General features: G+C 46.0%; 2 protein-coding genes and 1 long non-coding RNA gene across 8 annotated transcripts; 2 read left to right on the top strand and 1 right to left on the bottom strand.

Annotated features, from left to right (window-relative positions):
- The first annotated feature begins 49 nt into the window (after positions 1–49).
- On the top strand, positions 50–2,015 carry LOC120948083 (ribosomal RNA small subunit methyltransferase NEP1). The gene is made up of 3 exons (XM_040364064.2): positions 50–295; positions 377–620; positions 693–2,015. The coding sequence occupies exons 1-3, from the start codon at positions 149–151 to the stop codon at positions 1,016–1,018; spliced, it is 717 nt and encodes a 238-aa protein (XP_040219998.1). The 5' UTR covers positions 50–148; the 3' UTR covers positions 1,019–2,015.
- On the top strand, positions 1,531–26,542 carry LOC120948079 (homeotic protein female sterile-like). Of its 6 annotated transcripts, none has more exons than XM_040364058.2 (12): positions 1,531–1,633; positions 4,966–5,037; positions 7,939–7,996; positions 8,131–9,282; positions 9,469–10,558; positions 10,708–10,878; positions 11,863–11,982; positions 12,186–12,311; positions 20,069–20,151; positions 20,631–23,137; positions 23,313–23,484; positions 23,612–26,542. In XM_040364058.2, exons 3-12 carry the CDS (start codon positions 7,955–7,957, stop codon positions 23,675–23,677), a joined length of 5,529 nt encoding a protein of 1,842 aa, XP_040219992.2. In that variant the 5' UTR covers positions 1,531–1,633; positions 4,966–5,037; positions 7,939–7,954; the 3' UTR covers positions 23,678–26,542. The 6 variants fall into 6 exon arrangements, with proteins under 6 accessions (XP_040219992.2, XP_040219993.2, XP_040219990.2 ...); XM_040364059.2 differs by lacking the exon at positions 1,531–1,633 and adding an exon at positions 2,636–3,141; XM_040364056.2 differs by lacking the exons at positions 1,531–1,633; positions 4,966–5,037 and adding an exon at positions 6,462–6,589 and having other exon boundaries at positions 7,812–7,996.
- On the bottom strand, positions 4,428–6,307 carry LOC120948084 (uncharacterized). The gene is made up of 2 exons (XR_005750920.2): positions 5,333–6,307; positions 4,428–4,605 (listed from the first exon to the last, which is right to left on the bottom strand). It is a non-coding gene; the product is annotated as an uncharacterized LOC120948084 (long non-coding RNA).
- Positions 26,543–26,729: the final 187 nt, after the last annotated feature.

Genomic DNA, 26,729 nt, shown 5'->3' with positions numbered 1-26,729 from the left:
ATGTCAGCGCATCGTTGACAGCTGATTTAACGCACTGACAACATACAAAACACGCGCGTGTGGTTTTGTTGTTTATCATCTACGGCACACAAATCTTTCCCCATTGCCGCAAAAGTACCTCACCAAACAATAGTTTAACCGTACAAAAATGGGTAGAAAACGACATGCTGGCGCATCGGAGGAAACGGAGGGAGAGTACGATTTGCCAGCGAAACACATGAACACCAGCCACATCCGAGCGAACGAACGGCGGCTGATCATTGTGCTCGAAGGGGCTCAGCTTGAAACGGTCAAGGTAGTAGGCTTTGGCAACCAGAGTCAGATTCGACAACGAGATGGACGCTAAAATATACCCACTGCTTCTTACCCTTTCCAGGTGGGCCAAGTGTTTGAGCTGCTAAACTGTGACGATCACATCAACATACTGAGGAGGAACAAGCGCGACCCGGGAAGCTGCCGGCCCGACATAACGCACCAGTCGCTGTTGATGCTGATGGACTCGCCGCTGAACCGGGCCGGACTGTTGCAAGTGTTCGTGAAGACGGAAAAGAACGTTCTGATCGAAATAGATCCGCAAACGAGAATTCCGCGCACCTTCAAACGGTTTGCCGGTTTGATGGGTAAGCAAAATGTGTAAGCCCGTGGTGCGGTTCGGCCCTTCCTCTAATCAGCGCTTTTTCTTCCATTTCCAGTGCAACTGCTGCACAAATTTTCCGTCAAGGCAGCCGATTCGGATAAGAAGCTGATGAGAATTATAAAAAATCCAATCAGCAACCATCTGCCCGTCGGGTGCAGAAAGATAGCGATGTCTTTCAGCGCCAGCGAGGTGAAGAACGCGAAGGAGCTGGTGCCTGCGGCCAACGAACCGTTGACGCTGGTCGTTGGCGCGTTTGCGCACGGCAATCTGAACCTAGACTATACAGAAGGAGCGACATCCATCAGCAACTATCCACTGTCTGCAGCATTAACGTGTACGAAGTTGTGTTCTGCTTTCGAGGAAGTATGGGGAATCATCTAGAGCTAGCAATAAACGGTGTCGTCCCGTTAAAGTAGTTGGTGTGTGAGTTTTGCCGATCCGCTAATAGCTCGGGGAGGATTGCTGTAAAAGAATTATACATTAAAATGTCCATATATTCAAGGCATTTCTAACGGATCCGAAAGGGAACCAGGATTTCTGATCGCTATAGCAACAAACCGGAAGTAACATTTGAACAGGTTTTTGTGGCAAAAGGTGTGACGTGTAAACACTGCTTCATTAAATGCATTGCACCAAAATAATAAAATTAAATATCTATCTGCCATTCTGGGCGAACATCTATAGCCGCCAATTTCGAGTAAGTTCAATTGCTTTGTTTCGTTGTGAAGTTGTTGAAATTGTCTTCCCGATTTTGTTTTATCCATTTTGTAATCTGCAATGGGATTTCCATGCATCCGTTAAACTATGGGCTTTGGCGTCAAGTTTGGCCAAAAGACGAACGTCAGTGACACACGTCAGTGTGCCAGTGTCAAAAACCAACACACCCATTATTTAGCATTTCCGTCTTGCGATCGTGACTAACTTTTTCTCGCAGAAAAGACTGGTGAAACTCTCGATGTCTCTGTAACGGCACGTAGAAAATCCGAAAACAAAACGGTGAATATCGTTCGATACCTGGATTTGTATGAGCTGCGGGGAATAATGCTACGTACGTAGAGTCTGGTGGGAGTGTGCTGGTTGATTTTGTTGGAAAGGAAGACACAGTTGCGAAGAAAAGAGAGAAAAAAGCGAAAAACCTTGAACCGTCTCGCAAGTGCTAATGAAAAGAGCTCTATCGTTCGCCCCTCTCCCCCCCATATCCCCCAAATCCGTCCGATTGCTCCTATCGTGCACTGCCAGACCTTCGACTCCCAGTGAACTAAACTTGTGCAATAGTGTTCGAATCACATTATAGCGTTCATTCACTGAAGTAGTAGCGTGGTACTGATTGAATAAAAAGATCTGAATCTTGAAAAAAAGAGATTGTTGCAAGCATAAAGGGTGTGTTTCTTCTTGTTTCTGTACAACACTACCGTATCGCCCACGAAAAGGAAAAGGTGTTTCGCAGTGCATTCAGCAGGAAGCATAACGAAAAAAAAAGAAAAAGAAGGAAGTGGTGCAGAGAATGTCCAACGTCCCCTCGAACGGGAGGGTGGGCGCTTCTTCCGCTTTCTAAAAAAACGACGGAGCAACCACTGATGTGTGCATGTGCGTGACAGCATTCGATTCGTGGTGTGTACGTGTGTGTCCCTCTGTGTATATATGTGTGTGTGTTGTGTGCTGTCGGTCGGCTCTTGGGAACAAAACGCTCGACTCCGAGGTATCAGGCAGCCATTTTGTTTTCCAAGCTGGTGTGCTCCACTGGCGCGAAAGAGTTGAATATATAAATTGAGAGCTGTGCAGGGGCAGCCGTGGTAGAAAAATAAAGGCAAATCAAAAGCTGCTGGTGGAAAGGCAATCAACCGCTGCGGGTAAAAAGCGAGCAAAGACGGAGGGAGGCAGAAATTGGACTGTACCGCAGCGTAGCAGGCTCTGGAGAAATTAATGTAATTTTCAACCTCCTGCTGGACCTGCGGGACTCGCGCAGATCGACACAGACGCCATACTGGTACGAACGGTGGTCGCGTCGCGCTTTCTCGCTAGTATTTCTTCCGCCCGTTGTGCGTGTGAGCCTACCAGCTTTGGCCAGCTTTGTGGAAAAAGTCCGATTTCATCGCCGGTGCACGGGAGAAGTGTGACTTTTCGCCCGTGTGGGAGATATGGTGGCAGTGCAGCAGCAGCATTCGGCGGCTGGAATTTTACGCTGACTTGCAAACGTTAATGCGCGCTGTCACCAATACCAGTACACGCGAGCCGCCGGACTAGTCGCGCTCCGGACGGGTGCGAATTTCGAGAGCACACTGAAAGAGCGAGAAAGCGAGAGAGAGAGTGTGTGTATGCGCGCGCGAGAGTGTGAAAGAACCGACAGCATACTGCGCGCGCGACGCGAAAGCGAGACCACCCGAAGCGTCACCCGTGCCAGCAGTGGAAGTTTTCTCAAACGTTTTCAGCAGTGTGGCTTGTGTTGTGCTCGGGCCGCATTTTTCAACCTGAATTTCATGCGGAAATTTGCACAGAAAGCACAGGTAAATGGGCACAAACGCATTATAAGGCTGGGAGGTGATCCATTTCGATGCAGTACGGACCGCAAATGGCCAGTGAGGTGCGAAAAAGTCGAAGCAAAGTTTGACGGTACTACTGGCTGGTACAAGGGGGTAGCCTATTAGCCAGCAGCAGTAGCAGTAGAGGCTCACACTAGAGGGACACTGTTAACCTCTCTCTGTGCTCTAGTGGTGTGGTAATGCGCGTACGCCGCCCGCCATGTTTGGCTTGGGGAAAGAGATAAAAAACATGCATTTGTTCCCGAATAGTCATTTGTGATATGGGAAAAATTGTGTCCGATTGAAAGATAGCACCGTGGGGTTGTTGTAACTGGACGGAAAGCGCTACGGATGGATCGGCATCATGGTTTGAAGATGAATTTGTTTGACGTTGGTGGAGTCCGTGTGTGTTTTTGAGCGTGGTTGGATGGAGTTATTTCGATTGTGTAGTCTCCCTGGTTTAAGCGCAAGTAGATGACATACATGTTCATACGCATTGATGGCTTTCTTTTCTTTACGGACACCGTGACGATGTAGGTGAGAGATAGTGTGTGTATGAGGAAGCACAAGTGTGCACAAACTGTAGGCGAGCGCGCGCGCGCGCAGACACCTTCGTGCAAATCGTTTGGGAGTATGTGTGAGTGTGTGCGTATGTGTGCGTGTACATGGCTGCGTTCGAATGTGTGTAAATGTGTGTGAGAGAGAATATAGTCGAACGATAAAGTGAGCAAGAGGGACAGGCATTAGCACTACTACCACTGCACAGCACAGCCCATGGAACAACGCGCTGTAAAGCGAGCGATGTGAAGGTTGGCTACCGTCATCATCATCATCAGCTATCTCACACACCACCGTGCGCTGTAGCGGTTTTTGCGTCTGGCCTTCTGCTGCTGCTGCTGGTGGTGGTGGTGCGTTGTGTTTCACTTCCGATTTCGCTGGGGTTTCTCCGTCTCTTTCCTGCGTCTGAGCGTGTGTGTCATGAAGAAAATCCCATTCACCACACCGTGTGTTGTGCCCCCGTGAACACAGCAACAGCACAGCAGCGACGGTGGCGGCGGCAGCAGCAGAGCGTGTGTTAGGGAGATGACGACGGCTTTCGAACGGAAAAAAGGGCAATGGAACATTCTAGATGCGCTTGTTCGTTCGGGATAAATGTGGCATCGGGGTTTTTGTGGAACTTGGTTGCGAATAACTTTTAAACATCGACAGAGGTTGGATGGACAAAAGATGGGGGTTTTCATCATCTTTTGAATGTAAAATATGTATGTGGCTCTTGGGTTGGATGGTGAGATGAATTTATTCGTCACATGCAGGCATGCGAATATAAGTTATATAAGATTATTACGTTCCCAATCGTGGCGTGCCAGCAGCAACTGTTGTGCGGAGAGCTTTATGCGATTTAGGGGATAGCGATGGAGGAATTACCTTTCATATAGGTTTTCAAAACGGCTGAAATGAACAGCAAAAACAACATAATATTTAAGCGCAAGATTTTCGTTAAGTAGCTGTTATTAAGATTTATAAAAGAAAGATCATTGTACTGATTAAAACCAGTACTTCCTAGTTTTTCTTTACCTAAGCACTGACGATTAGGAGCAGGCAATCATACACTTATAGTATTTAAACTATTTATTTAAAAGAATGATAACTCGTTAATATATCCAATTTTGCGTTTAGTTGGGATTATAAATTGTTATAAATTTCTCTCAAAAATCTATCATCACCGCGCCCAAAATCTCGTGTGTGCTTGTGTGGAAGAAGCAAATGAACGATTTCTAATCACACTTTCTCTCCTCCCTCTTTTGACAGGTTTCTGCAGAACTGTGAGGTGTTTGTGATGGTACACAGCTGACTGGACAGCAATCCTTGAAACCTTAAACGGTACGTATGCCGATGCCGGGAACACACGGGCATCCTAGCGGTGATGATGGACATTTCCACACATAACACATCTTCTCATAACAAACTGTAGCGAAGTACGGAATCGGAAGCTGACTTAAATGCGAGACATAATTTAGGGGCTTAGCAAGCGGTGGGAATCTTAAATTTTGTGTAGGGAGGATGTAATGTTAAGCTTAGAATGTATGTAGGCTACGCAGAGAGTGCACCGCACAGTGTACTAATGGGACCGAAATGTCAAATGTACGCTACATGTAGTGCTATGTAAATGGGTTACCTAAAGGACTCTAATCCACCAGCCGCAGAATTAACCGTTTCGGGGGTGCAAAACGAACGAATTACTACGATGTGTGTAGTTGAGGAACTGTGAACCTCCTAGCCTCGGTTGATTCACCGCCTACTCTCGGTTGGCTGTGGCGCTACACACGTACCTTGTCCTTGTCTGTCCAGTGAGTGCGCCCTCATTCTCTCCAGTGCAGTAGGAGCCGTGTATCCATTGCCGGCAAGCGCATGCTGTGTGTGGTTTTAGACATGAGACGCCGAAAGGCGTGTGAAAGCGGGTGAGGGGGTTGACCAAAAAGGCCCTAGACACAAACACACACACACATACAGGGTGGTCGGTGTGTCTGTTCCGTCATCGCATGAATGTAGGGACCAGTCAGTCTCTCCGGTCTCTCAGTAGTTGCAAGAAACATAAAAAGGCACAGGTCGCTTAGTGGGAGAGAATGAGTGAGAAAACGGCTACGGACGCAAGATTAAAACACCGCTCAAATAACGCACACACACACACATACACGAGAAAAGGGCTGCATGTGAGGCTGGCGCGTCGCCAAATTGTGGCTTTTATGGTGGAGAGCGAGATGCCAACAGTTATTAGGTTGCACCGTACATGCGCGCGTGTGCACGCTCGTGAGTGTGAGTGAGAGTGGAATGAAGCGCGCAATAATGGAGTGTTGTAGCTTGGGTTTTCGCCAGTTGGTGGATTCAGAGGCAAAAGACACACACTTCAAACACGGGCACGGGTGCTGCGGTGTGCTATGAGAGCGAAAACGGGATGACGTAAATATGTGTGTGACGACCGGGCGTACACGGTCGAACGAGACAGACGATCGCGCTTGCTGTGGTGGTAGTATTGGTGCGGTGTGGTGAGATCACGTAGCCCGCCTCAAAAGAAGTTAGCTGTGGTTTTGGATGTGTGTGTGTGTCTCTGTTGTGTGGATGATGAAGAAAGGCTAGTGGTGTGTGGCTATTGCTGGTGCAACCAGGGCACTGCAACAGCGATAGGGAAGAGGTTGGTTTTTCCCTTTTAAACGCACACACACACACATACATTGTACGGATAGGGCGCACAGAGCGAGTGGCGAACAACGTGTGCGCGTGTGTGTGTGTGCGCGCGCGTGAGAGAGGCGAAAACGGGCCCAAGAAAAAGACGCTAACGCCTGCTGCTCGACTGCTGCCGCCTAATGCTGCTGGTGTTGTACGGACGGTCGAGAAAAGTTGTGTGTGGCGTCTGGGAAATAGTGAAAATTTCGCGGTAAAAGTGCTTCCCTTGCTACCGAAACCGAGTGCAAAGTGTGGCCCAGAATACGGCCGAACAGTGAGCGATGGAGTAGACACGGTTTCGGGCCGACCCAGCGCTGTGAAATTGGAATAATTTGTCAAGATCTTGACCTTGAGTGTACATTGATCTTTCGCGGATCTCAGTGTGCGCGGTGGCGTTGTTCAGAGGAAATAGTGTGCGAGAGCGCTAGCAGGCAGGGTGCACGGCGGGGTTTTCTTCATTTGCTTCTTGCACTTTCCGCTTCATTTTACCCGGTGCGCCCGAGAGACGACTGCGCCGTCGCCTCACCATCACCCCCGCCCGTGCCGATTCTTTTGTGTAGCGCGTTTCGTTCACGGCGTAGTTAAAAAGCATCGTTTCGATGGACAGTAGGCGCTTGTTGTAATCTGCGGCGTGTGTGTGTGTGTATGTTAACGGCAGTGCGTTTTGTGTGTGTGCTGCTGAACTGGCTACGGATGACGGCGACGGACGATACGATGACCGTGTTTCGCAGCTGCTAAATTGCGCGCCCGTTTGTCGTCTACCATTTTTTTCTGCGGGTGTTCATCATCGCATCATCATCATGAATCCCTCTGCTACCCTCCCGCCGCGCGTGCGGTGCTGCGCACCATCGAGACAGGTTTTGAAAAGTGTCATTAAGTTGCTCCGGCGACGGTGAGGCAAAAAGACGACGACGACCGCACTAGACGGAAAAAGAAGGTGTAATTTATTGATGTGTGCGTGTGTGCGTGCGGTTTGTCGTTGACTCTGTACCCGGTGGTGAGTGTCCCCGTGTTGCTCGTTAATTCGCCTTCCCACCTTCAAAAGTATGGCAACAAGAGATAATCTCAAAGGAGTAGTGTACATGGCGTGACATGGCAATGTGTGCGTAAAGACATGTGAGGGAGGGTGTATGTATGTGTGTGTGTCTGTGCGGTCATTTGATGCGGAAGTTAAGAACTGAGCGGAAATGATGAAAATCCTTGATCGCTAATGAGAAGACAATGTATAAACGATTTTGCTCAAGATCCTCTATCCGACAATCCAGCCCATCTGAGGCTACATTTGCAAAAGGATGACCACAGTAAATGCCTATGCACGGTGATGCAACTTGCTATTATAGAAACATATTTTAAACAGTATTATTTTGCTAGAAACTGAAACACAGCTGACAGCGTTTAGCACATCCGTTGTTTTTACATTCCATCAATCAAAGGCAGAACGTTCGAACAAAGTCTTAGCATGTCTAAACTTCCGACCTCCGTACGGGCTAGTTTGTTATGAGCAAAAATGTGGAGTGAAAACTACTATGATCTATGCGCTAACGAGGAATTCGGTTTCAGGCTTAGTCCAGATACTATGCAGCAAGGGTCAGGATCGTCAACGCCTTCAGCGGCACCGGTAAGTGGGACGACGGTGGTGGTGGTGGTGGTGGTTGCGACGGAACGACAGTGTAGCTGGCAGCACCATTGGCAAACAACATGATGGCAACCTTTTCTCACATACAACTCATTTCTCCACACCCACCCACACAGGCAAGTGTTGTGCCCCCTGCGCCGGCAACAGTCGACAGCATGGACGAACCACCGCCAAGGAACGAGCCCGTGGTGGAGCCGGTGAACGGTATCGTGCAGCCGCCAGTAATGCCACCGCCGGAGCGCCCGGGCCGGTTAACGAATCAGCTTCATTTTCTGCTCCGGACCGTCATGAAGGCGGTGTGGAAGCATCAGTTCAGCTGGCCCTTCCAGCAGCCGGTCGACGCGAAGAAGCTTAATCTGCCCGACTACCACAAGATCATCAAGCAGCCGATGGACTTGGGCACGATCAAGAAGCGGTTGGAAAACAACTACTACTGGACGAGCAAAGAATGCATACAGGACTTCAACACCATGTTTACCAACTGCTACGTCTACAACAAACCGGGCGAGGACGTGGTCGTGATGGCCCAAACGCTGGAGAAGCTCTTCCTGACGAAGGTCTCCCTAATGCCGAAGGACGAAACGGAGATGGAGGTGCAGCAGCCGAAGGGTGGCAAGAAGAAGCCCCGCTCGCTGGCCCCGCCCGGGACGCTGGTCGGTAACACGTCGGTAACGGGCGCGGCCGCAGCGGCCGGTGTCGCCCCGAATGCGGCCATCGTAGCTGGCGCGAATGCAGTGGCGGTGGCGGCGGCAGCGGCTGCAGCCGCACGGGCCCGGCCCGGATCGGCCCTTGGGGCGGCGGTTTCGTCCAGCGTGCCGCCGCTGAGCGCTGTTCCCCCGGGGATGGGTGCCGCCTCGACGGTGGTCGCACCGAGTGTGCCCCCGATCGGTACCATGCCGCCCCAGACTGTGCCTGGTAGCACAAACACCACCACGACGGCAGGACCTAACGCGGCCGTTGCGGCACTGACGGCGGCAGCCGCTGCTGTGGCGGCCGTAAACACACCGCACAATGCCATGGGCAACCCAATCGGTGCGCCGGTAGTCAGCAAACCGAGCGCACCCACCAACCCGCCGTACATGGTGAACAGCTCGCAGCCCGGAATGGACACGGTGTTGCCGCCCCAGCAGCCGGCGAAGGTTAAAAAGGGTGTGAAGAGAAAGGCAGATACCACGACCCCGACAGCAACCGTGTTCGATCCGCACTATGGCACGCCGATGGATTCGAACGCTGCCAAGATCGCCACTCGAAGGGAATCGGGCCGTCAGGTAAGCGGGACATTTTATTTTACTGCTTTAAATTGGGAAAGGGGTGGAATGGGGTGAAAGGTGAAAGGGGGGCTTTAATGTTTGCAGCACACACACAAACACACACCTGCTGCTGGAACTGCGCAATGGCTAATGAAGTGTTTTGTTTTTATTTTATTTTTGGTGCGTTTTACCATCGAATCGCAGGACATAGCACCCTATCAAACCTCAGCCTATCCGATGTCACCGATGGCACACCAGGGTTCGAGCTCGTCGCAGTATCCGCCGAAGAACAAGGAGAAGCTGTCCGACGCGCTCAAGTCGTGCAATGAAATCTTGAAGGAGCTGTTCTCCAAGAAGCATTCGGGTTACGCCTGGCCATTCTACAAACCGGTGGACGCGGAGCTGCTCGGTTTGCACGACTACCACGACATAATCAAAAAACCGATGGACCTCGGCACGGTGAAGCGAAAAATGGACAACCGGGAGTACAAGTCGGCGCCGGAGTTTGCCGCGGACGTTCGGTTAATATTCACCAATTGCTACAAGTACAACCCGCCAGATCATGATGTGGTCGCGATGGGCCGGAAGCTGCAGGACGTGTTCGAGATGCGGCTTGCCAACATACCGGACGAACCGGTAAACAACGTTGCCCCGCACCATCAGTGCAAGGAGAGCGAACCGTCGTCCTCGAGCGACACGAACGACAGCGACGAAGAGAGCGAGTCGGACGAAGAGTGTGCACAGAAGTTGAAGCTGCTCGAGAAGCAACTGTTCGAGATGCAGGAGCGCATGCGGAAGCTCACCGAGGAGGCACTGCTGAAGAAGAAGCAGAAGAAGAAGTCAAAGGACAAAAAGAAATCTTCTGTTGCCGGACCGGGCGGTGCGGCCGGCGGTGGTGCGAGTGATATTAAGGGGATGATGGATCCCCACGCCGGGCTCAGTATGCCGCACGGTCCCGGCAAGGCGATGCATCAAATGGCGGGCGTAATGGGTCAACCGCCGATGGGCGGTGCAGGGGCGGCCCCGGTAATGCCAGCAGCCGCCACCAAGGCGAAGGCGAAGGGCCAGCGAGCACCGAAAGCGGGCGGTGTGGCTGGGGGCGCTGCATCCAATGCACCGGCAAAGCGCGCTAAGAACGCAGGCGCTGCTGGTGGCACCAGTGCGCCTCGGGCCCCGAACAAGAAGAAGGCGTCCCAGAACGTTTCGAACTTTGATTCGGAAGAGGAAGACACGGCCAAACCGATGTCGTACGATGAGAAGAGGCAGTTGTCGCTGGACATCAACAAACTACCGGGTAAGTGGAAGTTCCTGCTTGGTTCCCTAAAAAACAGCTCTTCGTGGGCATTAGTATAGCGCTACTTATTGTTAAACTTGCGCAGCTGACTTTACGCGCGTACCTTGCAATGGGTGTCCATGTTTAACCTTTCTACCTTTCTTCGACAGGCGATAAGCTGGGCAGAGTTGTACATATAATTCAAAGCCGGGAGCCATCATTACGCGATTCCAATCCGGACGAGATCGAGATCGATTTCGAAACGCTGAAGCCATCAACGCTACGAGAGCTGGAAAGCTACGTAGCTTCCTGTCTCCGCAAGAAAACTCGTAAGCCTTACTGTAAGTTTCCAACTTAACAAACACTGCTACTGAGAAAGATACCGATCACATACACACAAGTTCTTTTATATACATTCACATTTCCTTTCGTTAAACATTCATTTAATCTCTATGCTCTTGTTGGACGTGCGAGTTAATTGTTTGTCCTTAAATTCGTTTTACACAGCTCATATTTAAAAGAGACAAATACAGTTAGTTATCCTCTTTCGAAACAATCTTGCATTGATTGTCTCTTCTTTTTTTAAATTGAATAATGTTCACCTGGGCAATGCGTTTGCTTTGTTAGTAATCATGCACCTTTTGAATATGTTGTTTTTTATATACTTATTATTCGCACCACTTCACACATTTGCAACGCCCAAAGAAACTCACCAACACTATTACAGTTTCGTAATTTATTACGTTTGACACGTTTTTCGTTCACTGCGTCAACATCGAAAAGGTTATACCCATTCTTATTCAAAGAAATGTTTGTGACTGGATCACGAAACAATGTTTTGCAGTATTAGCTATCAGTAGTGTCTGTTAATTGGAAGTTATACCTACTTACTACTTCTACTTGACTTACCATTTCTGTACGTTATCTTTCTTGGTAGATTCTTAGTCTTCTGCTAATCTTTGCAATTGAATTGAGCCGCTTGTATTAGCGATAAAGCGCGTGGCATTAGCGCGCGAGATCATTGGCACGCCATCGCAGGTGGTCTCCGCCATGATCTCGTGCAGTGCGCACGCAGATTATCTTTGATACAGAAGCTCACGCTTTCGAAAGCATTCTTAATTTCTCTGTAGCTTGGTTGAATTTTAGCAATAGTTCGCATAACAACCTGTTCGTATGTTGTATGGTAGTAGAAAGTCACATTTCACAGTATAATTTATTCCGTTTGCTTAGTTTCTATCTTGAACTGAAATTAACCGTCGCTGCAACAAATGTTGGATCGTAAGCTCTACAATGGGGGTCATAATATTTTCCCTTATCTTTTACAGACAAAAAAGTGTCTGGTAAATCCAAGGAGGAACAGATGACGGAGAAAAAGCAAGAGCTGGAAAAACGGCTCCAGGATGTGACGGGTCAACTAGGCACTGGGAAGAAGAACGCGAAGAAGGGTAAACTTTGTTTTTTCGTAAACAATTTTTCTGTGTAGTTTGTATAACCCCTACCACCTGTCTCCTACTGCTTCGTGAAGCGCGAAGCGAAGGAAAGGTCGTTGATCGTTTGCTAATAGCAGGTGTTGCTTTCTTTCTTCTGTACTTTCTCGATTGTTTTCATAAACCCCATTTTAAACGACCCCACCGGATGCGGTACGTAGACGAAGCCAACAAACAGGATGTTGCTCCCTCCGGAGGCAACATGTCCTCCAGCAGTAGCTCCAGTGATTCCTCGTCGTCGAGTTCAAGCGATTCCAGTTCTAGTGATTCCAGCGACAGTGAAGCAGGTTAGGCAAAATCTTCTTTGTTCTAAAACAAAACAAAATGAATCACAATTCTGTAGTGTTTAAATGATAAAAGGAAAAAAGGAGAAACAGTGACAGAAAGTAAAATAACATTTAGCACTTATCGTCCAACTCAGTTTGAAACTTGAAACAGTGGGGGATTGAAGGGGGCAGCAAGGGTAATAGGAGCAGTAGAGTAAAATCAACCGTAGTCAGCAGATTCACACCCGCCCCCTCTTGCAAGTGACCGATTAGTATTGTTTTCCTCTGATGTTTTTATTCTCACTATTTAAGATTCCTTATTCGATGCAAGGTATCGGAGCAATGATCTATAAACAAGGATGGGCCCATCCTTGCAAAACCTCCTTCGGGATATGTAGCATAGATTCTGGTTGTTAGCAGTTCCGTGCAAGTGTGTTGTAAAAGTGTACAGTTTTCTCTTCCCAGTTCCATTGCTATAATGGTGCCGGGGATACTACGTTGGCCAATCTGAATGAAAACCTACGCGGTGTCTCGTACGCAACGCTGCTGTCAGTTTGTTGTATGAATCACGTGGACACTGCTATATCTATAACGTAGCTCCACAGAGCATATGCATAGCAACACATAAAAAGTAATGAAAGGAATAAGTACACGATGGCTCTATTCCTTAGCAGAATATTAGCTCGCTTGCAAAGGTGTTAGGTATTTTAATTATCGACTTTAAACAAAAAAACAGGATTTAATTTTGGAAACACAAAACAACTTGGCAGTAGTATTTAGGGAAGACATAATTGGTGCCATCATCTTGGCGGCAAATGATGAATAGATAGGAAGGAAATACATATGAGTATGTATTAAACACTAAGCCGTGTACAAAATGAAACAGCAAAACACAATTGGCGGAAGCAGACAAGTATTGCTGTCGTCGATGTTGTGGTTATATGGTCTATGCATAAACAATATTCTAATCCATGCTTTTGGTCCGCTATCTGCTTTATCTTCATGAACTCTTACAATCAGCTGCGAATTGTGACACCTCTCTTGGTACGTACAGCACTGCGTGAAAGAGTATCGGAGTATTGATTGCATCGGAATCAATCGGAAAACCGGTTCAGTTATCGGGTTGTCAACTTTTGGATCACCATTTCAATTAAAATGAACCATGAATTATTGTGTGTTTGTTATAGCGTTTTGTTTTTGTAAACTCTGATAAGAAATAGTTTTCCTGTAAGCTCTTCAAATGGCTGGCCTGGTTGCGCGCAGAGATGCTGTAACAAGGTCATTTGGTGATGTGTTGGTTTTATTTTAAACATATGGAAATTTTCATGTGTACATTTCGTTTAAACGATTTCCAAGAAAATGGTTTGAGCTCTCAATCAGACCAAAGATTTGGTCAGGCACTGAACGAGAGTTTAGGTACGAATGGTTATGAATATAATAATATTAAGTGCGTTTTTGCCGGGAGATTGTACAACCCTTTTTACTGTCAGAAACATATTCTAATTCATCTTGCTCTGGATGAAGTTGGGCTCTAGGCATTCATTATGTAGTCAGTTATTTCATATATCTTGTCTTACGTTTTTGCTAATTTATGGAACACAAGTGCTGCATGAATAAATGCAGAGAGAGAGACATGTAAACAAAGCAGATATGTGTAACTCTCCATACATTTCGAGTATCTGAAAGATGTAATTTTTAAATGGGACCCATGGCGGGAATGTTACGCGAAGTACTCTTTCGCTTCAAGAGAGATTAACACTGTTCCGTTTACGTGAGCGATGAACATTGTGTATAAGCGTGCAATAATTGAAACGGCTCTGTAATGCTGCTCTCTGTTCGACAACGCCTGAGCAAAACGATAGCCAAATTACAACATTTACAAACTATGCGCTCAAATTAGAGTACCGGTTCCGTCAGTCCGTCATGTTTCAACACATATTTTTGGACGTTTTTATGGCAGCTATTTTTATTTTGCAGTATCATATATTAAACCAATGTCAAGTAATCATATGTTGTGTACACCCTTTTCAACATTCGCTGCAATTTCTTGTTGTCTTGGAATGTGTTGTACCATGCCTAAAGCCATCCAGACTACTAAACAACATCGTCTTTCAATTACAACTTGGCTTGCTGCCCATCTTGATGCGTTTAACAATGCATGTACAATCGAAACATGTGCGTGCACATAACACATTAGAAACACTGGCCCGCGTACACGGCGGCGGATATGATAAACAGTGTACTGCGTAAATGGCCGGGTGTCTATAAACGCACGTTTAGGATGAAAGTTTGAATTTACTATGCAAAAGTCATGTCATTTTGGTTTCCATCGAAGGTTTAGTTTGAAGACGTAAATTGAGAGACAGAGAACAATAGTTTTCAGCAGATGATGGCCTAACAGTGTCGAAGAGAATAGTTGGGTTCTTAAACAAGTTATATAAAGCTTCCGTTACGGCCTTTTGCAATGTGAGACGTGCGTGGTTGCAAAAAAAGAAGGGGAATTGGCGGCAGCTAATCAACGAACTCGAAACATTTTGAGGAAGGTGTAGTAACTAAACGAACAGATTAGGTAGTCTAACCAATTGATAGTATGATCTATCTTTACTATTCCGAAAGACTAATCTGTTGAAAGTTTTTTTTTTTTGTTCATTATTATTTTGGTATAGATTTAGGACGTGTACCTACCTACTGACGGGGTTTGGATCAGATCTTGCTCAGTTGGTATATTTTCACCATGATTTATGTTTTATAGTTATTTTTCAAATCAGTAAACCCTCCAATAGCGTATAACCGTAACGTTAGTGATTGCATATGACGAAGTGCATATACGTACGCCAGTATGTGCGCGCGTATGTAGGATTATCGTGTATCGAACCTCGATCTTATTGTATATGCACATCCAGATATGATAATATTTGTCATTGTATTCTCCTTTATGTTACCTTTTATTTTGCTTTTCAACAAATCTTCAACAAATTTCTCGTGTGTTTAATGTGTAATGCGGTGGGGCAGCCAACAAATCAAATCGTGTCTCAGTCCATCCGTTTCCCTTCGCGATTCGCGTACGGCGGCAGTGTTATGTTGTTCGCTTATGCTTAAATGTAACGATGCAAAATAGCAGCTCAAACATGAAGACTAAATACCACAGTAAGAGAGAGAAAGAGAGAAAGTGAGAGTGAGAGACAGCAAGTGAGAAAAAGAGAACAGGAGAGGAAAAGAAGAAAACAGTTCGATCCGCGCGAACGCATGTTAACAACCTGTTTTTCTCTAAATTGAACTACCGTGTGCTACACCAGAACTTCCAATTGCGTAGAAAAGGTATGTGTTTACTGTAAATTCTGTTTTACCACCACCACTCTTATACAGATCAGAATGCGATTATGCTATTTAGCAAAAAGGGTGTTCAATCCTGGTCCAATTATTGCAAAGTAGATAAATGTGCCGTTTCGACAGGGCAATAGATAAAATGCTAGCAAAACAAAACAATCGATCATGTATGTGTATGTATTTTTTTTGGATTATAACGATTACGTATCCTCCATTGTCCTGATTGACGTTTGCCAGTTAGATCCTGCTTTCTTGCTATTTAACATGCAGCATAGAGTACAGTACACATGTATTGGTAGGGATTAATACATAGCGAATAGCGAGGTAAAGGGCATGTTCGCTACTCGTATATTCGCTGCTTGTTGATCGGTTTGCTGACATCGATCTTAACAGTTCGTTGATCGTCATTGTTGAACCCACGCATACGATCATTGAGATGGAGAATGCCCGCTATGTAGCTTGAATCAACTGGAGCTGGTTTTGCTTATTTGTGAAACGAATCGTTGTTGTCATCTGTTCTGTTTTATGCAAATTAATATGAGGAAAGGTTTATGCAAATAAAGACTACGACGAGTTGAGTTCCGTCACAACACTATCGCATCGCACATACTACCGGTGCATCATTTGACCCCAGATTGCTGAACCTGTGAAACAGAACTGGAAAAATACTTTGTGTAGAAAGGAAAATTGTTTAAATAAAATGGGTAAAGAAAGAGCCATACAAAACGTTGTGTTAGTAAAAAAAGAGAGAGAAAAAAAAAACGATTCAATAGTTCAATGCAGACAATGTGTAACATGTTAAAATAATGTTTGTAGGAAAGCATGTTGTAAATTTGTTTTATTTATTATCGTTGATATGACGACGAATGATGAGCAAAGGAAGAAAACATAGAGAATATCAGAAATGCATTTAATTTTTTCCGTTCCTCTGTAAGCTATTTCCCATCACTACTGGAGCTCAAAATATTTAAAAAAAAATCCTTGAAAGAGTACTATTGCATTGAATTTTTAAAAACACATCGCCTATATTTGCCTAAACAATTGAAATGTACAATTAAGGGCGTGTTGGTTGACGAAAGAGAACAGTAGTGAGTATATGTAACAATCGATCGCTGAATATGCACAGTTTTTGTTGTACGTTTTTCAATACATCCAATATTATTCCAAAGGTCTGTTGCAAATACATGACATAACAGGTCATGTCTGTGTTGTGTGGTACTGAGTGGATACCCGAATAATTGTTTAACATTTGCAAAAGCCATCTCACATGAACTTGAACCGCAAAAGAAAGTGTTGATAAAATGGAAACAAAGCAATATTTCGTTTCGCTAATAACAGTAATACCTATTGGAGAGAAATGAATGAGGATCGACGATTCGGCTGTCGGCAATGCCAAAACCCATTACACATTGTTTGCACGTGAAAGAGAGCGCGAATATGTTGTGAACAGAAACAAAAGCTATTCTAAATATGTTGTTCTTGTTACATCCATTGGAGAGGTGAGATGTTTGTGTTGTTTTTACCGTAAATTTTAAGTTTCGCTTGCGTTCGTTTTATGCTACACACCCCCCCCCGAAGTAAATATTATCATTTGTGTTGTTATTGCTGGTTAGGGCGTATAAAAATAGCCGCGCACTGCAATATACACATGTCAACAGGCATTACCGAAAGCAGAGAGTAGGGCAAGGAAAAACAAAATGGTGGAACGGTTTATGTTAATGTGTTTTTCTTAATTTTCTTAATTAACGTGTTTTCACGTATTGCCTCTGTCTCTTGATTTACGTTACACACTGTCTACGTCTGTCAGCTTTGTGAATAACAAGCAAATGATGTGCGTTTGCATTGTCTTACTCTGTTGTACTTTCATCTCATATGCTGTGGTTATTGTTCTGCCGGTGTATATTTTCACCATGATTGAGTTCAATCCAATCAAAGTTCAATGTTGGTCTAGCTTTCAACAGGAAATGCTAAACACGAACAAAGACGATATATTAGCAAACACACGCCGGTAAAGAAGTCACTAAGCACAACTGAGAAACAGGTATGCAATGGACAGTAAATGAATCGTACATAGGGCAATAGCAGCTGGTTTTGATTTCTTTGCAATGATGTTTTCCCCATTAATTCCATCTATACAGCTAATAGTGTGACACGCTATACACGATGAAATGGCGCAGTTTGTAGCATTAATGGTAGCTTAGCAGTTGCAAATAGCGCGCTGTGTGGGACAACAAGGATCACAAACACCCATCCCTTGAACAAACCTTAGCGAAATATTAACATATAGGGTGCACACTTCATGCTAGGAGGGAAGTGTACGAACGATAAATAGCAGAAGCAGCGCTGTCTAGCGAAACAATGTAATTTACATCTTCTGGATTATAAATGCCTGTACTGAAACAACCTGGAAAATGTGTGTGTGTGTATTTGTGTGTGTTTCAAGTCGTCCTGTTCAAACCTGTCCGTTCATTGTTGATCGAGGCGGCATAAGCATGAGACAAGCAAGTATAAGTCAGGAAAAGAAACGTGTAATGGAACGAAGAACTTACTCCCTTGTTGTCCATGCCGGTAATGATCGTCGAAACACACAGTGACAGAGAATGTTTAATTGAAAGAGTGTTGTTTTGCCATGGCCGAACAAATGCGATTCGAGTTTTTGTTGCAAGATAAGATGTAGGTAAAGTTGCAAAAATAATGCAACAAAACATAATGCACGCTGCAACAAACGGTACGTAGTTCCCAGAGCTACCAAGGCATTGGGTCCCGGTTAAAATGTATATGGTGTTGCTTTGTGACAGTACACAGTCATAATACTTGCGTAAGGTAGTCATGTAGAACTCATATAACTATAACGAAATGATTAAATAATACGCCACAAAATCAACACTCTCTTCTCTCTCTCTCTCTCTTCATGTGTATGTTACGTTCTTCAGTCTTTGCGCTAAATAACTGATACAACTACAAACATTGTAAGATGAAGTCTCTTGCTGCAGAAGGCATAACGTGCAGACTTTTGCATTTATCTGCGTACTGTTCTGGTTTTCCATTGATCATTGCACCATAACACACACCACAGCGTTGCATTAAGAAAAAAAGGAAAACTTATAACACTATTATCACGAGCAGTGGTGTTGTAACTAACACACGACGAGAGTCAGGGAGAGAGCGAGAGCGAGAGAGCGAGAGAGAGCGAGAGAAAGTGTTAGATAATAGTTCAACTAGAAAAAGAAAAGCACGAAAATCATAGATAAACAGAATACTTGCATTAAACAACAGTTAAAAATATATGAAACAAAAAACTGATTTGTGCCAGCGCGAATCAACTTTGGTGTAAAACGTATATAATAGTTGCGAGGAGAGAGGATCATTCAATCTCATACACAAAAGATCGCTAGTTTGGTGGAAGGTGAGATGGAAAGTATGATTACAAATTTCGACACAAAATGATTGATACAATAGCGTTAACGTCTTTTTTTTGGCTGACAATGCGCGCACTGAAGGTAAAAGAGAAGGGGACACACTAGCGAACGAAAAATTAGAAAAAAAAACATTTGAAATTTGCTTCTCCAAGTATTTTCCTCATAAAATACATCAACGATCAGAAACGATGAGCAGTTGCAGCGGTAATAATGGGTTCAGTTTCAGCACCAATTTGCATTGGTTAAATTGAAAAGTATAACGTACACACAACTGGCAAATGCGATGTAAAGAGGATTGACCATATAAAATAAGCAGAACTAAAATTGCATTAAAAGAAAAACAGACAAAAAAAAACAACAACACAACTAAAACATAAATGGAAAATCAAGCATTATAATCGTAAAACTTGAAACTACAAAAAGAAAAGAATATATATAAGTAATAAAAAAATGAAAAGTAAAATGCAACATGCGCAGCTCTTCACTGTCGGTGAGATTATTTTACACGAAAGATCAACAGGTTGTGTTCGCGTGGGGGAAGACTTTGTGAAACCGTATGGGTTTTGGTGGTTTTGCTTTTGCGCCCTGCACTCTCGGTATTATTTAGATCGCGCTATCTCTGTTTCCTCTCCTGTCTGGCCCCCGCGAATGAATTGTTGAAACGTATATATCGATTGTTGGCTGCTCCGCTATATTATGGTGTGGTGTAGTATGCATACATTTGTGGTTGTTGTCTTAAACAGCTCAAAAAACGCCGCATCGCCGCATTAATACACACTGCGAGAAATTTGTTGAAGCATCAACTTCCGATCAATAAGCACGCGAGATCAAGGGAACACTTGTGCTACCTAATCTACATGACACACCCCGTGTGTTGGGGTGGTGTTCGGTTTTGGGTAGCACAGCGCAGGTATTTATTGACACGGAAGGCAGGAAAGCGAAGAACGATTCCAGAATTGTTGAGAATCTGAGCTTTGTTGTGGTATATGGTCTTGGTTTCGTACGATTGTTAAACGTTCCTTTGTGTTGCAGAAGCTGGAGGGCGACCACCTCGCAAGAAGAAGAAGGATTCCTCCTCCCCCATGGGATCTGGAGGCAACAATTCGGCTAATACGGTAAGTAGTGTGCGGTTTATGCGCGCCGCCAAATAAATGTATTAACATTGAGCGGCGCTGAAAATATGTTGTAATGCTATGCTTGTTTTGAGTTGTTGCTGTTGTATATGTATTAAAAGAAGGGCGTATGTGCCAGAAATCTTAAGCGTGTAGGATTGCTAAACAATAGTTTCACACAGGACGCATCACAACGCATGGAAGCATTCGTATGCGTCATGCTTGATCGTAAATTTAACAAACACTTAATTTGGTTTAGTGATTACCAATGTAAAGAAAATACATTGCTCTAATGTCAATGGACAAAAACAAAGAAGTTTGTTGAACATAAACTAGACCATATTACCCTAAGAAGATGCCAAAACTCTGACCGCGTGTTGAAAGTAGTTAATTATCGTTTTGCGCGCTCATTACCATGTAACCTTCCCGCGGGCAGAGCATGCATATTGACTGTCATTTCTTACCCACAATCCATTTTCCAGTCCTCTGCTCCAGCCACCGCATCAACACTATCGGCAACGGCAGCGGTATCGCAGTTGCTACCGAGTGCTAGCGCCAATAACACAAACACCACCTCCAACACCACTACTACTACCACGAACAACAACTCCAATACCATCACACCTCTCCCGAACGCCGCCGCTCAGCAGCCACAGCAGCAGCAGCAGCAGCAGCAACATCCTCCGGCTAACGGCAGCAGTGCCCTAAACCCGACCGCAGTCGCTGGCCCGCCACAACACTCCCAAGTGCACCTCGCTGCACATCAGCAGCAGCAGCAGCATCGGCAAACGCCAGCAAACCAGCTACAGCAGTCACTCATACCGCCACCACCACACTCATCTCAGTCCACATCCACGCTGGTCTCATCAACCTCCTCCTCTATTACCACCTCCTCCTCCACCTCCTCATCAGGTGCCGGAGGGGCCACATCGAGCATGGGCGTTGCAGCTACCACCGGCAGTCACAACGGTAATAATCCACCAGCAGCTACAACAAGCATTGCTGCTGCCGTTTCATCTGGGTACGGTGGCATGATGGGTCTTTCCCAAACGCCGGCCACAACAGTGGTTGACTCTGTGCCAGCGCTTCTGCAGATTCCTTCACTAGCGCAGCAGCAGACGATGGCCGCCGGTTCGCACACGCTAGCGAACGCGCTAATGATGTCAGCAAGCGGTACGGCAAACAGTAACAGCAATGGCATGGGCGGCGGCGTCAGTGGAACTAATAGTAACAGCGGCAATCCCAACCCGATCGGTAGTAGTAACAGCAACCAACTCTCTTTACCACCTCCCATACCATCACCAAACACCACCACCACTACTACCAGCACGATGCTACCTGTGAATAATAATGCTTTGACCACCACCACCACCACCAGTACTAGTAATAATCTGGGCAATAGTGCTATCTTGAATAACTCCATCACTGTTACGCAGCACCAGCAGCAAAATGCGGCACTCGGCGCGAACGGCATCGCTCCCCCGGTGGTGCCGGTTACGGCTCACGCCCCAACGTCCGGCATTACCACCAGCAGCAGCAACGTTATCAACACGAACGGTAGCGATGGTGCACTGAATGCCAGCAACGGTCTGATCAATAGTATGCTGGGACTACCGCCAACGTCCCAGCTTGCTACGAGTCTGGCCGCGATGACGAACCTGGCCAGTATGGCTGGCGGTCTGCCACAGCCCCCCTTGCAGATGCAGACGCAAAGTCAGCAGGTGAGCAAACAGCAGCAACAGCAGCAGCTGGTACATGGAGGTGCCACCCAGTCCCAACAGCAGCCACAGCAGCAGCTGCAGCACGCACAGCAGCAGCAGCAGCAGCAGCAACAGCTTAATCAACAGTTCCGTCTCGGGGGTGCTGCCGGCAACAACGGGCATGGTGGGCTTGGCGGAGGCTTCATTGATCCTCTCGAGCACACGCTCAACTCGTTCGAGCAGTCGATCAAGGCGGAACCGCTAGGGCTGAACCTGCTAAACGACATGCCCGCCGCGCTAAAGCAAGACCTCACGACGAGCATGCTGTCCGCCAACATGGATCTGTGTATGGCGCACCTGCAGAACCAGCTGCACTCCGGCAACAACGGTTTCGCGAGCGAGTTCAATGGCAACGGGCCGCTGAACGGTGGGGCCAGCGCTGGCATGGGTCTCGGTGCGGGCATGAACCAGATGGTCATGAACAGTATGGCATCGTCGGCTGCTGCTGCCGCCGCCGCCGCCGCCAACAGTGCGCTGATGGGTGGTGGCATGCCATCGATATTCGATCCACTGCAGAGCTTTATGCGTTCGGGGGCGGGAGTGGCGGCCGCCGCTGCTGCCGCCGGAGGATACCACCAGTCGAATGCGGTCGGTGCGGGAGGTGCCCCGGCGGGCATGGCAGGGCTGATGACGGGTGCAAGTAACAGTAGCAACGGTGCCGGGCTGGGCAGCGGCGCCAGTGCTGGCAACGTCGGCGCAATGCACGATCGTTCGATCGATCTGACGCAGGCGGGCAGCAACAACAGTAACAGCAGCGGCGGCTCCCTGGGCGGAGCAGTACCGCCTGGGATGATGCCAACCGGCAACGGTGGCGGTAACATGATGGCCATCAAGAAGGAGGAACCGGGGGTAGGCGGTGGCAAGTTTATGCTGACGCCGAAACCGATCGAAGACTTGCTGATCAACCCGAACGAGAAGAAGATGGGCAGTACGCCACCGCCGGCCGACGTGAAGGGCGGGAACGTGGCGAACGCGTTCAACAAGGGCCAGGATCCGAAGAGCGCTTGGTCGTCGCTGGCCGCCGCGGTGTCGCCCCAGAATACGCCCACGTCTAACAAGCCGAAACCGTCGATGGACTCGTTCCAGGCGTTCCGCAACAAAGCGAAGGAGAAGTTTGATCGAATGCAGCAGCAGGAGCTGAAACGATCGCAGAAGGAGCAGGCGGAGAAGGAGCTGAAGCGCCAGCAGGAGCAGCAAAAGATAAAGCAGGAAGAGATCAACAATGGACGGTAGGTTTTATATTTGCGCGAATACATATCTTGTACGCTGTGCGTTTTGTATGTGGTTGTGTGTACTTTGTGTAAGATTTTGTTTGTTGTAGTTCCTTGCGCGTATAAACGTTGTTTTGTATAATACTCACTGAAGCGATTCCGTATGTTCGTATTTTATGTTTTTTTTTTTCAGAAAATTACCTATCGAACCCGTCCAGCCAAGAGTAGTGGAAGAGATTAAAACATCGCCACAGGGTAGTCCATCCCCGGGAGGAACGCCTACCACGCCGCATGCGCTAGATCGTTCCGCCGCCAAGCGGGCAGAACTGCGGCGCCTCGAACAGGAACGTCGAAGAAGAGAAGCGGTAAGTGGATCATGCATGATCATGATCATTCCTGCAGCAGTGATCTGTAAGCATATTGGTGTATACTATTATCTTGTTTCTTCCCCTTTTCTTTCTACCCTCTTTTGCAACGGCGCGCAAACTCCAGATGGCCGGTCAGATCGATATGAACATGCAAAGTGATTTGATGGCCGCCTTCGAAGAGTCACTGTAAAGCGCGTAAAAAACCCCGTAATAAAGATGCAGATACCCTTCCATTCGATGGGGGGAACGTAACAATAGGCATGGAACAATCGACACGGTGTTCCCCACCACCATCATACATCCGCTTTCGAAGAACAATCGAACAATCGTTTTGACGAGACGTGTTGCACATATTCGGCAATGAATGCGGTCGTCTAGTTACAGCTCCGTTACACATCCGCAGTGTTGTTGTGCGTGTACGAACCGTCACCCTATTCCCTGTACACACAGAAACCTACAGCATCCATTGAGCATCCTCCAGGTGCAGCAGAGAACAGTAATCTTCGATACCGATAGCGTTTGTTACCAAAAATACACACAAAAAAAAAAAAACACAAAATAAAAAAGGGATTATCCACACAACGCCACCGCGCGTAAAACCACCGAAATCGTAGGGATGATGCTAGATGAAGATAACTGAATCCTGCTGTTGTGTGTGTGCCTGGCCAAATGGGTAGTAGTAATGATTTGGTGAGTACGAACTATACACCCTATTCTGCTACTTAAACAAACCCTCATTTCATCGTAAGAGAAAGGGCGATCACTCCCATGTTATCAGACTATCACTAGAGGGGCAAATCTACACTAATCAGAAAGTGTTATACGCATCCTATACTCAAACGATCATGCAATGTATAGTTTAGCCCTACACACACACATTCACACACAGCGGTAAGCGTAGTTCGAAGTCTGTAACAATGATGATGTGGATTGGTTTGGTGTGGTACATTGTCGCATTAGGGGTATAGTTTTATTATGTTCGATTAGCTACAGTGAAGTCGTTACTTCGTAGCGTTTAGCCGGTTCAAAGGAATGGTGGACGTCGGTGCAAACGTCTTTACGCGTTAGTGGTGTAGTAGATGGAATAACTCAGAACATAGCCCATCGCCCTCTCCTGTGCTAAACGGCACCACTAGAAATCTTGTGTATAGAAACAATCAAACGATCCCTTGTCGCAACTGACACCCCAGCATGATGGGATATTGGAATGAGTAGTTAAGAAAGGAGGAGACACATACACACCATTACTATAAAGCAGACGAAGTGTGAATGTTAGCAGGAAATTAAAAAAAATACTATAAATAGTAGAACGTATCTAGACATATAGCTGTAGTAGAAAGTAAAGAAAAAAGGAAAAGAAAAACAAAGCAAAAATGTGTTTAGCATAGCAGAAGACGATAAACGAAACAATATATTATGTTTACAATTTCTGGGTAGTTAGTAGTGGCGGAAGGAGGGAGAGACGCATCGTGAATGTAACGTGCACTAGTGTTTAGGGAATACTTTATCAGTTGTGATATATAAATTAAAAACGAAGAAAAAAAAACTAACATAAACAGCCAGAAAACAGTTGCGGCTGGGCGTCGTCGTCGTCGTCCCTGTGTGGACGGTCGTCCAAAATAATACTAATAATAATAATAATAATAATAATTAAAATAATAATTATATTAATAATTATATTAATAATTATAATAATAATGATAGTAATGTGTAATTAAGATAGTACGAAACCGACAGGATGTGTACACGGAAGCGCGGACAACTAAGCAAAAAGGAGAACACAGGTGCACCACACGGTTTATTAGTATGGCTGTACTTTTCGTCCTGAGTCATGGGGAAAAGTACCAAGTGTAGATATCATTTTATCCGACAGAAAGCTGCTGTAAGAAAGAAGGTTGAACGGAACCAGGAATCAACCTGGGTGGTGTAGCGTTTTGTTACGTTTACAGTAAATGAAGACAGAAAACGACAAAGGAGCGGGAAAGCACACACACACACACACACACACACACACACACACACACACACACACACACACACACACACACACACACACACACACACACACACACACACTCACTCACACATTTTCGCAATAAAAGGAAGGCAACGGCTTATGGCTTACCTTTTGCCTCTCTCCGTACACAGGATCTGGCACTGATCCACTCACACACACACACACACACCATCTGCGTTTGATTTGATCGTGTCGCCGGCGATGACGTGCCGCGATCATGCAGTGTAATATATTTATGTAAAGTAATGTTAATGTACTCGCTATTTTCCTCGTCCGGTCGTCGTTGTCGTTTGTGTGCATGGAGATGATGGTGGAACTGATGCATTCTGGTTCTCCCGGATGCTGGGGAGAGGATTGAATGTGTGTGATGTTCGGCGCGACTATGTAAATGTAAGCCAAAAACTACTACGGAAGGACGAAATGTGGTATAATAGAGGAAAAAGATTAAAAAAACTATCATCGGAACCAGATTGTTGTTTCTCGTGTGTTTTCTCTGTCATTTGCCTAACACATTGTCGTCATTCGTATTCGTACACAAGTTCATGTAAATTTTCTCTCGAACTTTTCGTATTAAAAAACCAACAGCTGCAACTGTTGTGTGTGTGCGCGTGTTAGAGAAATCGAGCGGGATGAAAGGCAAATAAATGGAAAAAAGTGAATCGAGTAGTAAATCGTTGTTCATGTATGGCGCTACGTTTTGAGTGCGGAAATGCGCGCCATACATGAATGCAAAGATGCAAAAATACTGAATGGATTTTGATGTAATAAAAGAATGACGAAATAATGATGATAAATTGCGGGATGTAAAAGAGGATTTTCCCCTCCTCCCCCCCACTGGGCAGCAATATTTGGTCAATTTAAGGAGAAACGAGGAAACTTGGATGAAGGAATGTAGGTAGTGTGTGTGTGCGTATGCCCGTGCGTGTGAGGTGTGCGCCAAATCGATGAGCACACTTCGTGAAGGAAAGGATAAAAATATAGAAAAAAAAAAACAAATGAAATTGTAATAAACGTTTCTTTTACACTTTTTTTTGTTCTTTCGCGAGTTTTGCTGTTATTTTTCCTACCTTGCTTTGTCAGTAGTTAGTTTTTAATGCATTATGAATTAACCACAATGCAATTGTATTGTGTTCGCGCGCGTGTGTGTGTTGTGTTGTTTTGACTCTATTCGCATGCTTATTCGACAAAAAAAAACAAGAATCCAACACAGATGCTCGTAAGTGCA

This window comes from Anopheles coluzzii, chromosome 2, assembly GCF_943734685.1.
Source record: "Anopheles coluzzii chromosome 2, AcolN3, whole genome shotgun sequence".
NCBI classification, from domain to species: domain Eukaryota; kingdom Metazoa; phylum Arthropoda; class Insecta; order Diptera; family Culicidae; genus Anopheles; species Anopheles coluzzii.
This window is presented reverse-complemented; position numbering and strand designations above follow the sequence as displayed.